The 17,313-nt window shown below is 41.6% G+C and overlaps 1 protein-coding gene across 2 annotated transcripts; it reads left to right on the top strand.

Moving 5' to 3' along the window:
- The first annotated feature begins 797 nt into the window (after positions 1-797).
- ube2d4 (ubiquitin conjugating enzyme E2 D4) lies at positions 798-14,585 on the top strand. 2 transcript variants are annotated; one of them, XM_083783907.1, is made up of 7 exons: positions 798-1,101; positions 3,727-3,790; positions 4,049-4,080; positions 4,195-4,272; positions 5,772-5,877; positions 12,234-12,327; positions 12,471-14,585. In XM_083783907.1, the coding sequence occupies exons 1-7, from the start codon at positions 1,078-1,080 to the stop codon at positions 12,514-12,516; spliced, it is 444 nt and encodes a 147-aa protein (XP_083640033.1). In that variant the 5' UTR covers positions 798-1,077; the 3' UTR covers positions 12,517-14,585. The 2 variants fall into 2 exon arrangements, with proteins under 2 accessions (XP_083640033.1, XP_083640034.1); XM_083783908.1 differs by lacking the exon at positions 798-1,101 and adding an exon at positions 1,148-1,900.
- The last annotated feature ends 2,728 nt before the right edge of the window (positions 14,586-17,313 follow it).

Raw genomic sequence — 17,313 nt, 5'->3', positions numbered from 1 at the left:
ATGCCAATGGGGCCAATTCCCAGGGGCCCTTGACTATACCTGAGTAGTCTTGGGCCATGAGGTTTAATGACAATAGAATATACTAAAATGTATATAGACAAACCATGAAATATGTATAGGCCCCTCATACTATAATAGCTGTAACTGTAACCTTTCTATAGTGCGAGATAATCTGACAGCCCTTTTAGACAAATCCCACAGGTGCTTTCTTGACCCGTCCCACACATTCCTTACAACTTCAGGTCTACTACTGTGTTTGCCTGCCTGCCCGACTGTCCAATCAATGGACAGTGTCCATTCTGGGTAGCATGAAGATGGGGGCCCCTCATAGATAATCGGCTCTGGCCAGGGTCCCTTCACATCCGTCCCTGATTGTAGCCAGTCAAATGGAGTGTAATTAACTCTGCCTATACTGTAATTGATTGATTGAATAGTATACTTTATTAGAAAGAAAGGCAAACAGCACCAGTACAGTCAGACCCATACACTTGGTCTAAAATACTGTGCACAAAAAAAATCATTGTGGACATCTATTGAGGTGCTATCACTCCTATGAACAATTCATGTTTACAAGTTCCTACATACTTGCCTTAATTGTAGACTCTTCCCCCTATTCTTTTATCCCTCTTCTGGGTCTCAGTCTACTACACCAAATCGCCGAAAATAGCCGAAGAATTCAAGAATAGGGTCGCCATGTGTGTGGCATAATATAAAATTAGGCTTTGACGGTTGAACTACAATTATGGAGGCCATTTGTCAACTCTCGTAACAACGCGATATTTCCAAGCCTGCAAGGCATCACGAAGAAGGAGAAGAAGAGTAGGAGACAGAGGCAGTGAATTATTATCTGGTTTGCTGTGGTTGTAAAGAAGCTGAAGTAAAAGAACAAGAATTGATCAAACATTTGAAACGTAGAGAGGTTGTTGTGCTTAAAACTGCAGACTCACCCAGCAGTGTGCTACACGGCGCGTTCCTTGGCCACCTGAAAGCAAGCTAGCTGAAACCCAAATCGTATGGTGTCAAGTGCTAACTGTTAGCTGTCAAGCTAGCTAGCAAGCAAGCATAGCCATTTCAGTAATGGCGTTGAAAAGAATTCAAAAGGTGAGTAGTGAGTGCTCGATATATTCTTTGTGCTTTATGATTTTTTTTGTTTTGTGTCCTTTAGAAGAACACGTTCTCGTTTCTGACTAGTGTTTTTTTTAACGCGAGGCACTCGATTAAAATATACTTGATAAATTCCCCGTAGCTCGACTAGGACTTGGTCGCTGTTTTGCTTTGTGTGGTGGTGTATGTGCCCCAAAATACTTGACAGTTGCACATTTATTACACTTACTGGCACGAGCGTGTCGATGGGAAAGAATGTGTCTTATTCGCACGATTGTGTCGCTCGATAAATACGTAAAAAACATGTATTTTCTACTTCTAGAGCTGGCGACGCGCCGCTTTCCTATGTTGAAGATTGATTGATTTATTGCCGAAAATACGTCATTTTTGGCGACGCGTTTTCAGTTGAAAACACGTAAGTTTAAGAGGACATGGTAGTGCAAAGAAGTATTAATTATTAGACAAAGACGAGCTAAACAAGACGTACTGCTTTTACCACTAAACTGTGGCAAGTGAGTCACAACATTAACATTGACTTTATCATCACCACCACGCTACAATTAGAGTGGTCCAGTTGTACGCATTATTTTAGTGGGGACTTTAAGGGATCTGATTGGTTGAAAAGTGACAACTATAATTTACAATACAAATTGTTATCTTGTCAACTGTTGTGGAGGTTTACCACGAAGATGATCGTGTTTGTTGCTTGACAGCTGTTTGCATGTTGCCAAAATTGAACCCCAACGTCAACGTTGCCATATATGGGATGGCAAATGGGGCACTGGAGCAGGCCAGTGTGTGTATTTATATAACAGAATGGACAGGCATCATGCGAAAGAGTTGTAATAATTCACACAAGAAATTCTAGTTTTCTTTTTAGATAATAGTTTTGTGTTGGTAATATTGTTGGCAACTTGGCATGAATGGTTTAGTAAGCAGGAAGGAATAGGTCACATTTTGAAATGTTAACTGATATGATGACAAGCCAATGAGCTGTTGTCATACTAACGTTTTTTCTTTTTAGATTAACTTGTCTTTACTATATATATATATATATATATATATATATATATATATATATATGCTTACTCAGCAGCGAGCTACCACCAGCTACTTGGCAACAGTCACATAATTAATGTGGACTGATCATGGCTGCCACTGTCTGGAACTTGAAATGGCCAAAGCTCTGTGTAACATTCATTTTAAATTATTATAATTCTCCATTCTCAGGGAAGTAGTTTTAACCATTCAAACTGGTTATATGATTGATTGATTTTTCTTTATTTAAGTGTCATGCATCCAAGGAAGACCATCCCATATGGACTTACAAGGACACCTTTACTTTCATTCCGACATGACAGTTCACAAACAATGATCAAATGCATAACCGACTAAAATAATAATTGAAAAAAAAAGCTTCGTATATGGCAGATTACATAATTATAATTATACAACATTAAATTAAATGCAATATTTGGGCCTGCAACAGGAGACCTGACATGGACCTACTTGAAGATCTATTTAAGAAAGGCTTATCAATAACTACAAACTATGCTCAGTCAGAACACAGATCTCCTCCAAGGTGGCAGTTTGCTAATCCACACCGCCACACACCCCTCTTTACTTGACCAGTCTGTCTGTGTAAAAAGCGTTACCAGTTCTTGATTGGCCCAGGCCAGGACCAACCACATTTTTAGCAAATCTGTTCCTAACAGACAGGCAAGTGGGCAGACAAACAGACAGGGACAGTAGTACTTCATTGGTGGAGTTAATGCTTAGACTAAAGTTGTGAGTTATTATTAGTTGCAAATTAAATCTGATGTACTCCTACTGTGTGAGCTGAGCTGTCTAGAAGAGGGTTTGTAATGTATTTGTGTGTCTATTTCTCTGTGGCTAATTACGCAAACCACCGGACTGATCAGTGATCAGCGACAAAGGTCTTGTGCTCGCTGCCAGTAGAGTAGGCCAAGGATGTAAATCCCCTCCTGTGAATATTATTTGTGTGCTTTTTCATGTTTTTGGGGAAAATAATACTTCAGATTCACCATCCTGCCATCTGTATTTTGGCAAGACTGATGTTATAAATATGATGTCATCAACATGACAACAGGTGATTGATTAGAGCTGGAGTTTTAAAATAACAGTATCGTTTTGAAGTTGTGTTCGAAATTGCCAGCCCAGCACAAAAGGAATAGCGTAGTATATTTTGGTGGTGGAAATGTCCTTTTAAACATTTGTCTACTTACCAAAGGCATCTTCTTTGTAAAAAAAAATTAGACTGAATGTCAAAGTTGCATATACACAGTTAAACTCCGTTTATTGCCTAGCAAAAAGATCTCCCATGTTTTTTTTGTTTCTCATTCAGTTTGAGTAAAGGGCTGCCGCTTAAGCACTGTTTTTTTGTGATTATCAACTTGCTGGCATCAGCACAGGTTTTACCTTCATCTCATACTTGGGCAATAATTAGAGTGAAGATGTTTTTACTTATTACACAGTTTAAAATAGCCAGAATTCAATGCCTGCGGCTGCCCCATAAGGGTCTAATGAGATTAGTGATGGGTAATTAATTGTGGAGAATTAATGGTGGAGACTGTTTTACTGTCTTAATTTTATTATGGATAGGAACTCACAGACCTACAGAGGGACCCACCTGCACAGTGTTCTGCTGGACCAGTTGGAGATGACTGTGAGTAACAACAACGCAATCAATTCTTCATCTTAAGCAAACGCATAAACATAATTTCACTACTTCATCTATGTGTATACAGTGCTTGGTTTCTTGAGAGGCACACGTATTCTCAGAATGTATTCTGAATCGGGGGTTGTTTGTTTTGACAGAGGCCACCCGCACTAGTTGTGCAGTTGTTATTGCAATGTAGCGTGAATACATGCCTTGACTATAGATGCCATGTTATTATAGCCTGTATTTTCCTCCTTTTTTCAGTGTTTCATTGGCAAGCGACAATAATGGGCCCAGTAAGTGAATCTAACTGTTCACTTATACCAAGTACATTATGTAGGTGATATTATATATTATGAGTATGACTGAGTTATCTAACTAACTACCATGTTTTTACATTATTTTAACAGAATGACAGCCCTTATCAAGGTGGCGTGTTTTTCCTCACCATTCACTTCCCCACAGATTACCCCTTCAAACCACCAAAAGTAAGTAAAATGGACTGCTGTCATTGTAGGTGAACATTTCCCAAAATGGAATATTGCATTTCCTGTCAGTGTGTCACACAAGGCAAGCCCCCAGGTCATCGTGACATCGTGTGACATCAGCCACCATATATGGTGCCCAGGTCATCGTGACATCACGTGACATCATCAGGGATGTCATAGTAAATGCGACCTGCTGTCGCAGTTAAGCCCATATATGGAGATCCCTGATGCCATCAATATTGGCCAGCAACTCTACATCTGACCTCCATATATGGATATATGTCAACCTGTTCTGACATTCCATATGTTGAACCTTCCCAATCCATCCTTCCTCTTTGATGTCTCCCTTTTGACTTATACCTGTCCATTCAAACTCTAGACGGGCCTGCACCAAACTTATTAGTGCAGCCGCGCCCAGCAGCCAGCAAAAACTAGAGTTCTCAACAGGCCCACCTGTCCATTCAAACTCTAGGGGCAGACGGGCCTGCCCCAAAGTTATTAATGCAGCCGTGACCTCGCCCTTCAGGGCAAGGTCTCACCCTCAGGCGTCTTACTGGTTATTACTTTATTATTAATACTAGTCCTTACCCGTTGTATGGACAATTTCCCCCCATAAATATATTTAATTGCTCTTCATTTTAACTTGTATAATATATTTGTATACACACAGATGTAACAAATATACGTGGAGACATTTGAAAGGTGAAGATGCCTGTGGAGCCCCCCATTGAATGGCATTTGTATGTCTGTTAAATGTGAGAGTGTAAATGGGTCAATTGTATACGCTGTCTCTGAGTTACATGAGACCCCCATTACTATTGTAAAACAGTAGCGAAACACACACGCGCGCGGCGAAAGTACACACACACGTGCGTTGCGAAGGTAGCGAGACACACACACACACACACACATGGCGAAAGTACACACACACACACGTGTGTTGCGAAAGTATAGCTGCGTGCATGTAGCTCATGTGTAGTATGTGTACGGCACGGCGAAGGAGGTGGTGAGGAGGGAGCGGACAGTGTGGTGTCGAAACAGATGTTGCGCGGAAAACTGTGTCCCAGTATTAATCAGTGACCGTCCCAAAATGCAATTCACTTGTGACACTGGTGACACGTGATTTCCGGGGAGAGGAGTTTTGCCGCCCCGTGGCCGCGGGGGGTACTGCACCCGGTGCGTTTTTAATTCACTAATAAATTCATTATTAATCATTAATGTGTCAAATCGAAAAAAGGCCTTCATATTATTATGGTAAATTATGTGTGAAAAGTGGGAGTGATTTGGTGCAGGCAGTGTGGAGCTATGACAGTGTTTCTGACAGACACACACACACACACACAGACATTGTTAGAATTATAGTATGATGATGATGATATATATCGACACTTAATACTCTCCCTTCATCTATTGTGCTCTTACTACTAGTAAAAAAATCTGCTAATCTAAAATACATTATTACCTGCATAAAACACAATGTTGTTACTGTTCCATCACAGGTTGCATTCACAACAAAAATCTACCATCCTAACATCAACAGCAACGGAAGTATCTGTCTGGATATATTGCGATCACAGTGGTCACCTGCGCTAACGGTATCAAAAGGTAGGTCATGACAGGGAATATTTACAGTAAATATTTGGTATTTTGATCCAGCAATGGGATTTATTAATGTCATCATGCCTGTCCATGCCTGACAATGTATCTGTGTCCAAGATCCGCGGTCGCATCCGTGGTCCCATAATCCAGAAAATAGTTTGTATTGTTTAACAAAACATTGATTTATTGGCAGGCATGAGTATAATCTATTTTCCTAATATTGCGGTAAGCAATATATATTTAGTCAACCAAATGTTGCGTTTATGAAAATACACTATTTACTTGGCATACACATTTTTTTTTTTTTTTTTAAGATATTTTTTTGCGGCTTACGCCTTTATTGATTTTTTAAGGGATAGAAAGTAGGCTGACAGGAAACGGGAGAGAGATGGGGGGATGACATGCGGTAAAGGCCGTGTCGGGTCCGGGAGTCGAACCCGCGGCACACCGCGACTGGATCACCAGTCCGGTGCCCAGACCGTTACGCTACGGCCTGGGCCGGCATACACATTTTACATATTTTTTTAAGTTTGCTTTCAGTACCCTAAACTTTCCAACTTTGCCTATACCCAGTAATTATGAGTACCGTGGGTTTTCTTTCTTTTAAGCTGAGGGTGGTCCAAATGAACTTCCCATAGTCCATACAAGTTCTGACTGAGTGTCCGAATGCCATTCTTTGTTACATTTAAAAGCAGTTATAAATTATCTGTGAAGCTTTGTTTTAATAGAATATTAACATAATTCTCCCACAGCGGCTGCCAGGCAAGCCGTGAGCACTGGGAATACAACACCATATTCAGAACAATGTGCAACAACTGCATATGTCCATGGACAAATGGTGCATGCACGCCTTTGCACGGGCACCAATGTTTAGTCCATGGACAAATGGCGCATGCGCAGGATAAACTTAAAATTTCCATGGTAAAACGGTGCACGGCTTATCCATGGATGAATGGCACATGCGTGAGATGAACACATCCAGGGAAGCTGGCACTGTAACAGTGTTATCCTCCAGAGACGAAGAGTTCTTGTAATTGTCACACCGCGGCGCACCCCACACCCAAAGTTGTTTCTATTCGTTGGGTACTTTTATTTACTTTGTAATAAACACAGTGGTACGATTTCAGTTCACAATGAACAAATGACTTGTTTCATAACTTGTTTCAACATTTCAGCACCATACACCGGTCAGTTTAGAGCTTGCCCAGTCTAACTTCGAAGAGAGGTGGCGAAAAAAACAGAAAAACGACAAAAGATAGCCTACTTTGGCAGCCCTTGTGCATGAATTCTGTTGGCAAACCACAGCATGCAAGCCACCTTTGTTCTTTTAAGTTGTGTTCGCGAAATATTTCGCTCTATGGGAGGCTTTCTTTCCGAAACTGAGGTGCAGAATTTCATTTATGAACTCCTCACAGGACATAAATATGTACTGTGGGTTTAAGAGTGGTGACGTCAGGCGCTCAGAGCCTCAGGCGTGTCTGCGTCACCACACCTACTTCGCCATGGGAGGACCATCGACATTGGGGCTAGAGTCTAGAGTCTAACTCAACTTGGGGCGAGGGCCGCATTGGTCAAAAGGTCACTTGATGGGGGCCACAACCAGTTGCGGACGCACGCTCGATGTCTCAGTCAGTCACTGCTATAATATCTATCTATCTATCATCTATCCAGCCAGCCAGCCAGCCAGCCAGCCACACACATAGTGCTCAGACCCAGCCAGCCAGCAAGCCACACACATAGTGCTCAGACCCAGCCAGCCAGCAAGCCACACACATAGTGCTCAGACCCAGCCAGCCATGCAGCAAGCCACACACATAGTGCTCAGACCCAGCCAGCCAGCAAGCCACACACATAGTGCTCAGACCCAGCCAGCCACACACATAGTGCTCAGACCCAGCCAGCCAGCAAGCCACACACATAGCTCCGTATGGGAGTGGTTGCACCACTCAAAAAATCTTCAAAAAACTGAAGAGGCTACTGGAGATTGGAGAACCTGATTTGGACATGATCTGATGCAGGACAATATTATGTCACTATGACAGAAAGAGAAGATGGGTCTGGCCACATTCATTCACCCCATAATCTCAGTGGAAATTGGGGAATATGTTGACAATAGTCGACAGCTCTGCCGATTAATAATCGATTAATTGAACCCACCCCCCATATTAATCAATATCAGATAAAACGTATAAGATTTTATATTATGCACATGCCATGGTCACATAAGTGCATGCTTTGATGGTTACAGTTTTATAATCAGTTTTGATGAGTAAACCTTTGTGGAGATCTTCTCAGTTCTCATTGTATGCTAGTTACTGCCATTCAGGATGGAAAATGAAATCCATTTGGATTTGGGGAGAAGTAGTTTCATAAGGGGCTACACTCTACACTACACCTGCCTTCATTTAATCTGATTGTCTGTCTGGCAGGCACTTAACAAGCGATCGTTAACTGTGTCTGTTAGAGGGGCAGAGAAGAGTGGCTTTGCTCAACTTGATTTATACTTATATCCTACACTCTGATGAAGGTACATGTTCGATATATCATGCAGCCTTACTTATTAGCCTATATTTTAGCTATTAAAAAAAATATATATATATATATTTTTTCTTTCCTTTTTGCTTGAGGCAGGCGGGCCGCAGAAGACGACGATGCGGCCCGCGGATCACCAGTTTGACACCCCTGGGCTAGATGCTCTAGCACACCAATGGCCCAGGTCCCTCCTCTATGCCTTTCCCCCACTGAGTCTCATTCTTCCCACTCTGGACAGAGTGAGGACTCGGGATCTGACGGTACTACTAGTAGCACCAGCCTGGGGCGTCTGGAGGACGGAGATAGCTCCCCTCCTCTACAGCCAACCATGGCAGCTCCCTCTACGAGCGGATCTTCTCACGCAAGCGGGACGAGAGATCTTCCCTTGCCCCAAGGACCTAGACCTATGGGTCTGGCCCGTGAGAGGCTAATGCTGACTGAGGCTGGTCTCCCTCCGAATGTTGTCGCAACTATTCAAAAGGCCAGAGCCCAGTCAACAATGACCCGCTACGACAGCCTGGGGCGTGTTCGAGCAGTGGTGCTCAGAACGACCTAACCAGGTTATCCCATTCCAAGCTTCAGTAGTTGACGTTCTGACATTCCTGCAGGAGTTCCTAGACAGAGGTCTAGGCCTCTCCTCAGTGAAAACCCACTTAGCAGCCATCTCGGCTTGCCATGTGGGCGTTAACAACCAGACGGTATGGAGACATCCGCTGGTAAAACAGTTTGTGAAGGGCGTACGCAGGGAACACAGGGTCAACAGACCCCTGGTCCCCTCTTGGGATTTGTCCCTAGTCCTCAGGGCTCTAACCAATGAGCCCTTCGAGCCACTGCAGACGGCTGACCTAAAATGTCTTACTCTAAAGACAGCCCCCCTAGTCGCCCTGACGACCGCTAAGAGGGTCAGCGATCTACACGCACTTTCGACCACTCCAGAGTGCATGAGATTCGACGACAGGTCAACCAAGGTCACCATTAAAGCAAACCCAGCCTTCTTACCAAAGAACGCTTTCTCAGTTTGTGTACCGGTGGATCTACAGGCTTTCCACCCTCCTCCCTTCGCTACTGAAAAGGACAGGAAGCTGAACTGCCTTTGTCCAGTGAGAGTGCTCCACACTTACATGGACATAACAGGCCCCTCAAGGATAGGTCATCAACTGTTCATATCCTGGGGTGACAGAACCAGGGGAAAGCCTGTCACAAAGGTCACTATCTCAAACTGGATAGTGCAGGCCATTCGCCTGGCCTACACCACTCAGGGAGTGGAGCCCCCGCTAACGCTAAAGGCTCATTCCACAAGAGGCATGGCAGCATCCTGGGCACTCCACAAGGGTGTCTCAATCCAGGATGTCTGCACAGCGGCAAGCTGGTCGTCCTCCTCGACCTTCGCCACATACTATAACCTAGATGTGGCAGTGCCCTCTTTAGCGCATGCGGTCTTGGGAGCAGCCATAAATGGACTCTGATAAAGTCCATCCCACAAGAGCTCTAGAGGAAATGAGGCAACGCCCCTCCTCCCTCTATAAAAACCCCCAGTTAGCCGCTCCGGGAAGACACTGACAGTCTAAGACTGTCATCTTCCACCCTGTGGGACCGGGCTACAAACCTAAGGTTTATCCCCAGCCCTTATTTATCCTCAAGTCCTAGGACTCACTGGCTAGTTCAGGATACGGGAGTTCATAAGGTCCCATAGAGCGAAATATTTCGCGAACACAACTTAAAAGAACATGAAGGTTACTTTAGTAACCATGGTTCTTTAAGTACACCCTTCTGTCTTGCTCTTTGGCAGAAGGAAAAAGTGTTCGAGTGGCGTGGTGACGCAGACACAGGCCTTATAACGCCTGAGGCTCTGAGCGCCTGACGTCACCACTCTTAAACCCACAGTACATATTTATGTCCTGTGAGGAGTTCATAAATGAAATTCTGCACCTCGGTTTCGGAACGTAAGCCTCCCATAGAGCGAAATATTTCGCTCACTTACTTAAAGAACCATGGTTACTAAAGTAACCTTCATGTTTTTTAAATGGTCCCACATTAGCACGTCAGCAAAACCGTTCACACCCATCGGCCGGAGATGCGCTTGTCCCCTCTCCCCCACAGTCAATAATTTAATCTACGCTACGCGCCTGTATAACGGTAGTAAGGATGATCAAAAGAGGAGTTACAAATTCTTCACGCCCTCCAGCCCCCACATAGTTGATGTCACTGTTATCCTCTCTGTGAAACAGTGTGGGTGAACGTTGGCATGAACTACATCACTGGTGTTTATTACACCAAAGCATGTCGCTCGTAATCATCATATGTAACATGTTATGTTATGCTGGAAGCTGGCATGACTGATAAGCTAACCTGATTACATGTGCATTTACCTTTTTTATGTAGTGCTATTTGAATAGCACTGATTGATCCTTATCTTTTTCTACCCACTATGGGTGTTTATTAAACCAAAGCATTGTTTTATTAAAGGGCCACTTCACCCCTTTTGCAACCTATCCGCACACGGTTAGCAGACTGACCACGTCTGCATTTAAACTTGTAGCACTGCCTGTGTAGTGTACTCGGTACTCACCCAATAATTAATTCCTTGACCTTGTTTCATATCCATTTGAAAGATCTGGCAGAAAACGTGTTGAGTAAAATAACGCCACTTTCCCACAAGGAAAAGTTGCCCTGAGAAAACTTCCCTTTGGGAACAGTCAATGTTTGGGCAGCACAAACGTATTAGGCACACAATTGACAGATGTGTTGCGATTTGTGTGGGGTAATTGATCACACCTTTTTGTGCCCCATACATTTGTGCTTCCTAAAGGGGTACAGGCTTTAGTTTACACTTGGTCCGATCGTCATTATACTGACAATCTACCTCAAACCCTAACCTAACCGCAGGCATGGGAGCAGCGCATGTTTGACCACATGTCCGACTGTTGTTTCCACATGTTGGTCCGTTGGTGTGTCTAATCAGTAATCTGCGTGTGCATCCCTCCTAAAGGAAGTTTTTGATATGTTCAGTCCTGCACTCATTCCGGGCCCCTCGTCAGAGAAGATGACGTCTGTGTGCAGCTTGTGGAAAAGTGGAGATATTTGACTAAATACACGTTTTCTGCCAGAACTTTCAAATTAATATGAAACTAGTCCCCAAAAAGACTCCGTCTTAGCAATTCATTATTGGGTGAGTGCACACACAGTGCTACAAGTTGAGGTCATTCTTCTAATAGGACCGATCTATGACTGTATTTAGAATACAAACATGTATTCACCAAAACCAACTTACAGTTAGTTGATTTTAAATGTACAGTATGCGTGTTCTTGGGTTCTGGACAAGTGTCTTTTGTGCTCTGACAAGTGAAGGGGAAATGTACTTGTTCGAAGGACAAGTGCCTCAAAAAGTTAATGTCAAACCCTGGCTACTATACATGCCTGCTGCATAAACTCTGCACTGGAGAAAACACACACACACACACACGCACGCGAATAAAGAGGCTAAAAGCCAAGCTGAACTATTTTAGAATCTCCAATGAACAAAGCTTTGGAACATGGATGCATTGGCTCAGTCCTGTTAAGACCATTAGTGTTTTGTATTTTTTTTTCCAGTATATTTTTTGAGCCTTTTTATGCCTTTTATTGATAGTACAGTAGACAGGACAGGAGATGGGGAGTGATGCGCATGAAAGGCCTTTAAGATCGGGACTCGAGCCCGTCACGCACGGTTAGGCTACATTGGAGCCTAGGTGCCTGGACCGCTAGGCCAGTGGTCTGGGCCAATCATAACCGGTATACATTTATTGTGCAAACGTGTTATTTTATTTCTAATCATCTTCTTTCTTCTATAGTTCTATTGTCTATCTGCTCTCTTCTTTGTGATCCAAATCCGGACGACCCGCTGGTACCAGAGATTGCTCACACATACAAAGCCGACAGGGAAAAGTGAGTGTCGAAATATGTATGCCTCTATCAATCTTGTCTGGCTCTGACTTATTGAGACTTATTAACTTGAGTTGCAATGATCTTCCTCTTATTAGAATTGAAATGTATGAAGTGAACTTCAATGTGTTCAATTTCTTTCCCAGGTACAACAGACTTGCAAGAGAATGGACACAGAAGTATGCAATGTGAGAAACTTGGTGAAATGAAAATATAAAAAGAGAAAAAAAAAGAAGTAAAGAAACATGTTTGTGATATAACGCAAGGCAAATGAGCAAGAGAGGGAAAAACGAATTACACTACACACTATTGGCCGAAGGAGGAGGCGGTACAATGAGGTACAGCGCCACCTGGCTTCCATGTGCTGAGCTGCTGCGGTGTGCTGTTCATGACTTTTATGGAATCTGTTGAGCAGGATCCAATGAACTCCTGAACACCCTCCCATACGGATTACAGGAGCCTGCTCACGGTCCTTTGCCACCCACCATCACAACTATCACCACCTACACACTCAGACTTAATCTATTACTACTGCTATCGTGATTATTACTATCAGTGTTAATCAACATACTCTTATCATGATCACTGTGGATATAAATGTCATATCATTGTGTTACTGAATGGTAAAATATTTTTGGTTGATACAGGAGATTGAGGTCTCCCTCATTGTCAACGGTACTGTGTCCCACTGGATGTCTTCTTGTGTTGCTGTATTTCCATGTATGCAGTGGCCTTTTCTGTATTATTGTTTTCAGACATTTAGATGTGCAATTGAGGCAGAATGTTCACTGTGGAGCACAATGCGGTGCATGGCTGTTAACCAGCAGTTGATCTGTTGCTCACATTCAGAGACTGCTTTTGCTTGTATACTGTCTCTCTAGCCCCCAAAACAATGTGAAAGAGATAAAGAAGGATTTGTTTTATCATACACATGGCATTTGTGAGATGCAGTAGCAGTACCGGTATTTGATGTATTTTGAGGAGACTGGGAAGCTACTATAGAACGTAGCTGACTCTGGCTTTTTGTGGTGCTTAAGTGGTAAAAGACAATGGGAATGTCCTTTACCATTTTTCTCACTCATGTCTACTCCTTTAGGGCTGAACAGTCATAAAAATAATCAAAATTGCAATGTATGTTGCTCTAGGAGTCTAGATCCAAATCAGATCTGGCTGCAATGAATAGCATAAAAGAGTGGGAAACGGTACTTTTAAACAACCTATTCATTCTCTATCTAGTGGTTTAGGTTATATGTGGTCCTTGAATAACGTACAATATTATTTTCATCCTAACAAAATGTTTTTGCATGTTTAGGTCAATGTCTAAAAGTCATATGTTGTATACTTTATATTTCTACTGACAATTTTCCATTTTTGTGACCCTCTACAAAGCCATTGTGTCCATTCATTTCATTATGTTATGCAAATCAATGTGTTGATTGAGACAAGTAATCTATAGCAGTGACCTGACCTTTTACATTTGTTTTATTTTACTAGTTACATTAATGTTGCATTTTAGTGCAGTTGAAGGGGTGGATTTACTTGGTCTCGCTGAAAATTGTCCCTGGAGAAAAACCTTTTTTATGAATTAAAATCCAATGCACATAATGCTTCATGATGCTGACATGAATATTAGCTATAGAAGTGGGCTTATCACCTGGAAGTTTAAGGTTGCTTAAATCTGGAATTATTTAAAAAAATATATATATATATACACACGTCACACATTTGGTTGGGAAAACTGTCAATAGTAATGTAAAATATGCTTGCCTTGTAGAGACATTGGGCTATGGGCAATAAAACCACTATGATCATAGAAATATCTATTTACTATCTAATGTAATTTTACTGTACTTTAAAGTAATACATAATAGAATAGCTTGACCTAAAACACTAAAGAACAAATCGAGTCGCAATATTGGTCTGAAAAAGCATCATTTGATAGTTTTTCAAAATTGTTCAGCCCTATTGTCCTTGCCCTTACGCCATTTTAAATTCCCATCCATGGCTGGTGTTATAGTACACAAACTCCTGCTGTTGTATTATGTCTCTTTCTGTAGTTATGAACATAATATAGCTTCACTTTGGCATACAACTCAGCCGTGTGCCACCTAAATATACTTGCTCAGGTATCTAGCCAATCACGGCATTACCGTGACCCATGGTGAGAAAAATGACCAGGGCCCGTACATACTGTACTTCTTCAAAGAAACTGTACTGATCTAGGATCAGTGGTTAGTTTACATGACAAACTAGAAACCACACTTTGACAAAAGAGTCAAACTGTCTTCAGATACTTTGTGCATATAGGCCCTGATCAAACTGTTGCACAATATACAGTTCTGGAAGTATTGTCAATTTCCTGTTGAGATGGGACTCTGCTCACTATTCTCACCATCGCCGCAGGTTTTCATTGCTTTTTGAACAACACTTGGATGTGAATGTTTTTAAACAGCTTTTATGCTGTTGACAAACGTGTACTGTACATGCTACTGTTTTTGAAATTTTAAATAGCCTTTGGTTATGCTGGGGATCAATTTTTTTCAGTACCAAGATGGGAACTTAAACAGACATGACACTTTGCAGACTTTACAGATTTTGAAATAATGTTGGGATATTTACTTGAGGCAAAGATCTCTTTGTATTTGTGGGAATTCGTATTCATGATTTAATTGGTTATAACATAGGCCATTGGAACTTAATTCAATTCATAGTAATTGATCTTATGAAGCATTGTACTCTTACGTTCATCTTTCACGTTCATGTCTAATTTATCCATGGGTCTGTCTGTTTGTTTTAGTATTAACAGATCTTTACATGAAAACAAGTTTGCCTAGGTGAAATATTCACAACCTTTTCTTTTTTATATCTTATACAAAAGCTTTCTTTTTTTTGGTCATAGGAAATGAACATGATTGTTATACAGTATGTCTTGTAATAATGGTTTAAATATAATCCCATGCTGGTGCTGGACTGACTTGTAAGCATAATCCAGTTTTTGAATTAAAGTAGCCTATGGAGCTCAAATTGGTTGCTGCCAATATAAAGGGAGTTGAAACTTCTGGAAAGGGATAACAAAATGCTACTGGTGTGTGTTTTATTCAATGGGTTCATAGAGAAGGGATTTGCTATAAACATTTCAAAAAATCTATGGACTTAGCCAAATGCTATGTTCAATTATGAAGAGCTGTAGAAAAATAAAAATGTCAGAACTGGATGTCCTAAATTGTAGGGTATATATACATTGAATACATTTTGTCCACTGAATGCAGTCAAAAATCCTTGTGTTGCCCACCGACCATCTTTGAAAACTGTTTTGTTTGCTTGTGTGGTTATTTATTTATTTATTTGTAAGCCGTGTATCTTCCAATAGTACGTACGACTGAGAGCATTGACAGCGCCTCGGTCCTTGTATTCCCATTGACAGCCTGGTGTGAGTGATGCTAAACTAGATAGAGCTCATTTTGTCCAGTGTCCTCTTAATGGAGCTCATGTAGGCAGCTTGGCATGCTTTGCACTCTGGAGAATATTCTCCCAGCCATTTGCCAGATATCAGGGATTTCATTACAATTCATCTGCCTGACACCTCTGAGTAAATCTTAGCCTTAACCCTCATCTTGTATATAAGTACAGAGAACATGAACTGTAAATTTGCTATCAGGGCTGCTGCCTCATCCCCCACCCTACAAAGGGTGTTTCATTTCATAAGTAGACTTGCAAGTTGCTAAAAGACTATAAATAGTACTATTAATTTTTGAAATGTTCAGCCTAGCTTTCTCTGAAATACAGGACCAGCCTTCTAACATGAATATAAATGCATACATTTTTGAATATTATGTGCTTCTCCATTAAAGAAAGAAGAAAGTAAAAAATAAATAAAATAAAATACTCCTTGCATACACAAATTATGGGGAAATATCCATTGACTGTAAAAACAAACAAATAAAGCTCATTTTGTTTTACTGGTCTGTAATTATTTTTTACTTCAGTTGAGGGAATATATTATCAACTGTCATCCCAATACCATCCTGAATTGAAGACTGTACTGCAGTGGATCGATGTCGATGTTATTCTCTGTCCTACAAATACCTATACAGGCTAACATGACTACTGGCAGTTATAACACATAGAAACAGATGTAACCTTTACCTTATGCACACACGAACCACACCACCTGAAAGAGACGTGATTAAAGCATCTTGAGCGTGATGTGTAGAGCACTGGTTCTCGACATTTTCAGGCCATGATGACCCCCAAAATAATCATATTTGAACTGCATGGGAACCCCATTCTGATATTAAGCATTTGGAATTGTCGGAATTGAGGCAGTACATTTAGTTTGACTTGGTTCCACTGATAAATATTGTGAAAATAGCCAATATGAGTTTGTAGATAAGTTATTTTCACAATTTCTTTAATATATAATTTCACAATTTGACCAAGTTTCTATAAAACCACACTGTCATTTGAATAGAGGGTATGCGCGTGACATCAAGTTATGCAGGAAGTTAACGCCTACTGAGTGGCAAAAAAAACCCTACTTTCTGGCCTTGACAGCCTGTCATCCAAACAGAAAAGTATTATCTGATTGTATTAAACAATGTTAACAATTCCACTCTATTTGCCATTGACTTTATGCATGCGCAAACCCTCTATAGTCCTAAAAACCTCTAGACCTAACAAATCTGTCACTTGAAAAGATCTTTCAAGTGACAGCAATTCATGTCTGTCACTTGAAAGATCTCACTGAGTAAAGGGTCTATATTATGTTATGTAAACACTAGTAAATACACACAGTGACATCATCACACAGACTATGACGTTGGCTTCTGTCACCAGAGGGGAAGGGAGGAGACCTATCTAAGGACTAGAGGAGACACATGGCGGTCGCCTGACAACCAACTAGCCAATCACAGTGTGAGCGTCCCTCCGGGCTGTGGGATGTCACTTTTGAAGTCAGCAGAGCGAGAGGAGGAGAGAGCAGCCCGTCGC

This window comes from Protomyctophum parallelum, assembly GCF_964188405.1.
Source record: "Protomyctophum parallelum genome assembly, chromosome: 15".
Taxonomy (NCBI): domain Eukaryota; kingdom Metazoa; phylum Chordata; class Actinopteri; order Myctophiformes; family Myctophidae; genus Protomyctophum; species Protomyctophum parallelum.
This window is presented reverse-complemented; position numbering and strand designations above follow the sequence as displayed.